The sequence below is a fragment of the Dendropsophus ebraccatus genome, chromosome 9 (genome assembly GCF_027789765.1).
Source record: "Dendropsophus ebraccatus isolate aDenEbr1 chromosome 9, aDenEbr1.pat, whole genome shotgun sequence".
In the NCBI taxonomy this organism is placed as follows: domain Eukaryota; kingdom Metazoa; phylum Chordata; class Amphibia; order Anura; family Hylidae; genus Dendropsophus; species Dendropsophus ebraccatus.
The window spans coordinates 88363671-88369670 of NC_091462.1; the positions used below are offsets into that span (position 1 = coordinate 88363671).

The 6000-nt window shown below is 41.0% G+C and overlaps 1 protein-coding gene across 1 annotated transcript in view; it reads left to right on the forward strand.

Annotated features, from left to right (window-relative positions):
- Positions 1–4625, forward strand: part of CCP110 (centriolar coiled-coil protein 110) — a 28552-nt gene extending 23927 nt beyond the window's left edge. Inside the window, exons 12-14 of the mRNA XM_069983780.1 lie at positions 372–434; positions 1525–1584; positions 2582–4625. Coding sequence (XP_069839881.1) covers positions 372–434; positions 1525–1584; positions 2582–2657 — 199 coding nt within the window. The 3' untranslated portion in view covers positions 2658–4625. The remainder of the gene's footprint in view (positions 1–371; positions 435–1524; positions 1585–2581) is intronic.
- The last annotated feature ends 1375 nt before the right edge of the window (positions 4626–6000 follow it).

Below are 6000 nucleotides of genomic sequence, written 5' to 3' on the forward strand. Positions count from 1 at the left end.
ATCACCTGTTACAAGAATTAGATGTATGTAGTTATCAATGAAGCCACCTGCCATAATACAAGATAAAGGTATGCTGACACATACTGACCCAGCATATGCCAAAAGGAGACTCTTTTGACATACACTTACTGCAGTAGGGTCTGTGGTCTTGTTTAGATGTATGCCAGAAGTTATGTCTGTGTACATGCCAAATGTGCAAAAAAATAATGGTGTGAACTGAGCCATACAAGTCTACTTATCTTCTTCCTCTACTGATCTATGCTGAGATGAGTAGTGCTCCTGCTGGCCTGCATTAAAGATATACGGAAGCAATAACTTGTTCCTGTTCAAACCAGTTTCCTTATGCTCCAATTGTCTGTATATTTTTGCAGGGCAGTAGAAATTGGAATGTCAAATAGGAAACCAATATCCAAACCCAAGGCCTTGGATCCCAGGTAAATGACAATCCTACACAATGGGAAGGGGGATCTATACATAGTATTAAAGCGACTCTGTACCCACAATCTGACCCCCACAAACCGCTTGTACCATCAGATAGCTGCTTTTAATCCAAGTTCTGTCCTGGGGTCCGCTCGGCAGGTGATGCAGTTATTGTCCTAAAAAGCAACTTTTAAACTGGCAGCCCCGTGCCCAGCGGTCGGGGCTTAGATTGCGTATGCATTAGGCTGGCACAACCTCTCTGTCCCTCCTCCCCGTCCTCCTCTATATTAGGAATGCTCCAGGCAGATTGTCTCCTATTCCTCACCTGTGTAAGGACAGCACATCGGCTGGATCGTTAAGACACCTGTGCAATGTTCAGACAGGAGGAAATGTTCCAGTGGCATTCCTAATGATGAAGAGGGTGGGGAGGAGGGACGGAGGGACGGAGGGGTGGTGCAAGGTTAGGGCACAGATACTCCCGTTTGGCACGGGGCTGCAAGTTTAAAACTTGTTTTTTTAGGGCATTAACTGCCGAATGGGCCCCAGGACAGATCTTGAATTTAAAGCAGCTATCCGAAGGTACAAGTGGTTTGGGGGGGTCAGATTGTGGGTACAGAGTCGCTTTAAGTTATGATATGTACTGCTTATAGGGGCATTGGTTAGGTTCAGCTTATAACGCTGTAATATAACTTGTACTAAGGATTTTTTTGTTTAATTTACCTTTTTAATGGATTCTGAAAGAAATTTAGAAAAAAGAAAGCTTTTGATATGTCTTGGAGAACAAGTTGAGAGAAGTCTGTGCATCTTTTCCCGGCCATGTTACATGACCAAGACAGACTCTTAATGTAAGCCTATAGGACTGTCTGTCTCATCCAGGGACAGAAGCACATGGTCACACGCTTCTCTCTCTGCTTGCTCTAGTGATTGGTTGGGGGAGTGTTCAGACCACAGACAATCACTAAAACAAGCGGCGACTGACTGATTAAAAACTTTTGAAATGAAAAGGTTTTTTTTTTTGTTGTTTTTTTTTTTTTTTTTTTTATAATTCCAGGCACGCTTGAAAATGAAAAGCATCTTTATTTTTTTTATATGTGCTTCTTACAGAATCCTTCAGCCAAACCAAGGACAAAATGCTCCTATCAATAAACTGCTCTCCAGACAAGGGTAAGCTTAACTCCAGTGTAGTGAAATGTCTTTACATTGATTTGTCATCTCAGAGAGGGTCCATGTTCTGCAGCTGGTGAATGTTCTTTTCTGCCTGTGGTATTCAGCAACATTGTAACATGCCTACATCCCACTCAACTATGTGTCAGCAGTCTTATCTAGTCTGGCCAGTACAGAGAGTCACGTCTCAATGTGTCTTTCAGTAACATGACTGCCTTCTCTTTGACCTGGACTGTGTTCCTGTGTTTAGACTCTTTGGAAAAAAAAAAAAAAAAAAAAAAAGTCTAAACACAGGACATGTTATGCTTTCTATGATAACTAAAAAAAAATAAAATAAAAAATAATGAATGTAAATTGTGAACTTTCTTCATTTCACTTCTACTGTGTGCAAAAGTTAGAGCAACAGTGACACTTTAAAGTTAAACATACGTATATGTTTTTTTATGTATACATCATTTTTAGAGATGAGTGAACCTCCAGCTCTAAGGTTGTCTGGAAAACATGGATACAGCCAGTGACTATATCCATGTTTTCCACATAGCCTTTGGGCTTTATCCAACTTCAGCAGCCACCGCTAATCAAATGCCGAACGATCGGGTTTGGATGGACTTGAGCATGCTCCAGGTTCTCTCATCTCTAATCATTTTACATTGACTGGCATCTGTAGGAAGCGACACGGGCCTCTCTGCTCCTACCATTGTTTGTGTCGGAAACTGCTGGGCTGTTCACAACATTGGTAGCAGCAGAGAGGCCTGTGTTGCCCCTTACTGCTGACACTTAATGTAAAGTGATGAAGATAGATAGATACATATATTTTAATGTAATATAACTTAATTGAAGCAAGTATAAAAAAAAAAAAAAAAAATCTTTGGTGTACCCCTTAAAGTCACCGATATGTCTATAAGGGCAATACCACTGACTGTATAGGTGAGAAGCTATGTTACATCACTACCAGTATTACAGTATTTTTTAACATTTGTCTTTTCTTCATTCTCAGGAGTTTCTGCAAAAAGAACCCCAAGAAAGAGGCCAAGTGTTGTGACAATCTGCGCAGACAGCATTCTTTGGGATGAAGGATTAGGAAGTGCTCATTCTGCTACTGTCCTATTATATCTTGCTATCTGTTGGATTTGGACCAGCACAGACACAGAACCCTGCATGCTCCACTCCATTTGCACACTGATGTTGATCACCTTTTGCTTTTGTTCTGCATGCTAGACAGTGCTAGCCGTACAATCTTTTCTAAAGATTTGCACATTTTTACACAATTAAGTGCTATGCTATATGATCTTGAAAAGTTAGAAACTGGTAAGTGTTTTGCTGACTAGAGCTGGACTTCATTTGGTGAAGGGAGTCGTCCTTCCATTTACATGCATTCTCTCAGTTCTTGCATGAACCATGAAAGCTGGAAAAAAAATGTTATACATTTTGCTTATAGTGGTGCATTACAATGCGAAGATATAGGTATATAGTCGTATGCTTGTTGCATTTATAGCAGTTGTGGTGAAAATGTAGAAATGTTCATTATTCAGGAGCACCTTTAAGAGTGGAATACCATTGGGTTAAATTCAGGAGGAAGCCCTTAACCTAGATAGAGAGATATGAGAGTACCATGGAAAACACACATGCCTACCGTATATAACATGGAAACTGACTCCTGTCTCTGGTTTGGCTCGGTCATTGAGTCTAGAGGGGGTCTCATTCATTGACTTAATTGAAAGAATGTCAGTCATTCAGTGAGACCACCTTCCAGAGATTTGAAACTGTACCCTATATAGCATTCTGCTCAGATCCCCTGCTCTGTAATATGTAGTATATAAATAGAGCAGCATTATAGATCCAACCTAAAGGGTACAGCGCCCCCCCTCCTTTTTTTTTTTTTTTGTTAAAGGGCAACTCTGAGGAAAATGTTTTTCTTTCAAATCAACTGGTGTCAGAAAGTTATATAAATTTGTAATTTACCTCTATTTAAATTCTCAAGTCTTCCACTACTTAGCAGATGCTGTATGTCCTGCAGAAAGTGGCGTATTCTTTCCAGTTTGAGGGTATATGTACACGGAGTAATTCTGTCTGAAAACTCCATGCGGAATCCGCCACTCGTCCCTGCGCTTCCCTCTCCATGTATATCCTTGCAGTTAGCTCAAGTCTACAATGGACTGGATGTAGGAGAATGAGGGAGATAGATCAAGCTGTCTTTTGGTCTTGTTCTTTGTTGCCTACAACAACCAATCACAGCTCAGCTGGTAAAATGAATGCTGAGCTGTGATTGGTTGCTTTGCTCACCAATAAACATTCTTTCTACAAGACAGCTTCTTACATTCCCCCAATGTTTATCAGCGGTATGTCCATCTCTTCTTTGTGCCGTTTACCTAGTTACAGTATAATTTTACATTTTGTTCATATTTCTGCTCCTTGTTTGATGTTTATTACTATTACTTATCCGGATAGTAAAAATGTAGTGCAATTTTCCAGACCAAATAAGATGTTCGTTTCATAGTTATAAGGTGAACGTACATACTTTAACCTCCCCTTACACACTCGATTTCACATGGCTCCACTAAATATGACTAAGTACTGTTTGTATACAGGCTATCACTACTCCCAGAAGTGCAGCGTACACATACTGGGCTGGTTTACTTCAATGGCGTTGCACAATTGGCAACAATTTTCCTTTCCTGTTCTATATGAGACTAATGTTCCTAGTACATTGAGGCCTAAGAACACAGGACTGTCCTCTTCGTGCAATGCTGTCTACTGTGAATGTGACTATAGCCGACTTACATGTCTACTTTATATACTCACCTTTTCTATGAACATTTGTACAATTTTGGTTATATTTCAGAGGATCTTTTATCTCTAAATGGACAGACCCAACTTCAAGCTCCCTATGGCCTTTTTATTTCTTTCCAAGTGCCAGAACATTTTTATGTACATTGTATTTATTTATACATATTTAATTTACAGTTGCATGCAGATTGCTTTCTTTTATAAAGTGTATTTATTTTTGTACATTATTTTGTATGGTTTTTGTTCTTGCTTTGCTTGTTTTCTTATGAGTAATAAAGGTTTTTGTCAATTTAAACATTCCGTGTGGCTTTTAATTTTTTTTAAGGGCAGTATGGGGGCACAATAACAATCACTGGATTGTTTATACAGCCCTTTTTGACCAGTCTATACTAATCAGCTGATAAATGAGCTAAATAAGCCATATCCTCCTATTTGGCAGATAGTTGCCTCATGTAATATGGATGCATGGAGTGGATGCAGTGGATTTTCCTTCTGGATTTGTGGGCACAATATTTCCACCTATTGGATTCTGAAAAATGTCTATTCATTCAGTAAATTTGATGAGATTTGTTAACATTTTATTAGTTTGTCTGCAAAATCCAGGTGGTAGATCCTCAGCTTATCTGCCCTGTGTTAAAGCGGCACTATCAGCAGGTTCAGCCATATGAACCTGCTGATATGCTGCAGTTTATCATTACCTGATAAGCGCAGGGCTGATACTGAATCTTTTCTTCTGCCCCGCATTCGAACGATAGCTCCTAATTGCCCCTATGCTAATGAGGGGTTTAGGAGCATTTGGAGCATCACCCTACGTGCCGTGCACCAGCGTGGCCCCCCCAGTCCGCCCCCTCCATTGCTGCTCACTATGCTTACATGAATATGCATAGTGGGCGGTACAGAGCAACCCCTCAGCCTGCCCCCGGGCAACACCCTCCCGTGCTGCCTAGCCCGCCCCCTCCCGTGCTGCTCAGGAGCCCAGGAAAGTATGCTGCACAGTATGCAGGAGTGTGATCGGTGCTGGGAGCCTGGGCTGACGTGGATGGTAAAGCTCAGCCCAGGCTCCCAGCGCCGATCACACTCCTGCTATTTGCATACTGTGGCTTACCCTTTGTTAAAAGGCTGTTGGGCAAGATAGCTGACAGTCACATAAAGTGTATGACCAGCTTTGGTAATGTTAAGGACACTACTAAAAGTTACAGCTTAATCCATTTCCATTACTCATTGATAACAGAATTCAGGTTCAATAGATCCCGATTACTCTTACCGTGTGGCTTCAAGGAAAGAGCCCTTTATTATTTGTATACCATATTGCTGCCCACCACGTGCCTGTCACACTACATCAACCCCTTCACATATTAAGCTATTGTAGAGGTTGGGAGTTCATGTCTCAACTTGCTGAAGTAAATGAACAGGAGTGCGCTCACTGGAGAGGAACGGCAATGGTGGTGGCATGAACGAGTTACTATACAGCAATATGGTAGATGGCCAGAGAACCCATCCTTGTATAATCATGTTTTGGTTCACTGGATTTTTCAAGGACTGTAATTTTATTCTAAATATTTAAAGGAACCTGCACGTCTGTGCATTACACGGAAGAGCCTTTAAGTTCTGGAGAAATGAACGTTAGCT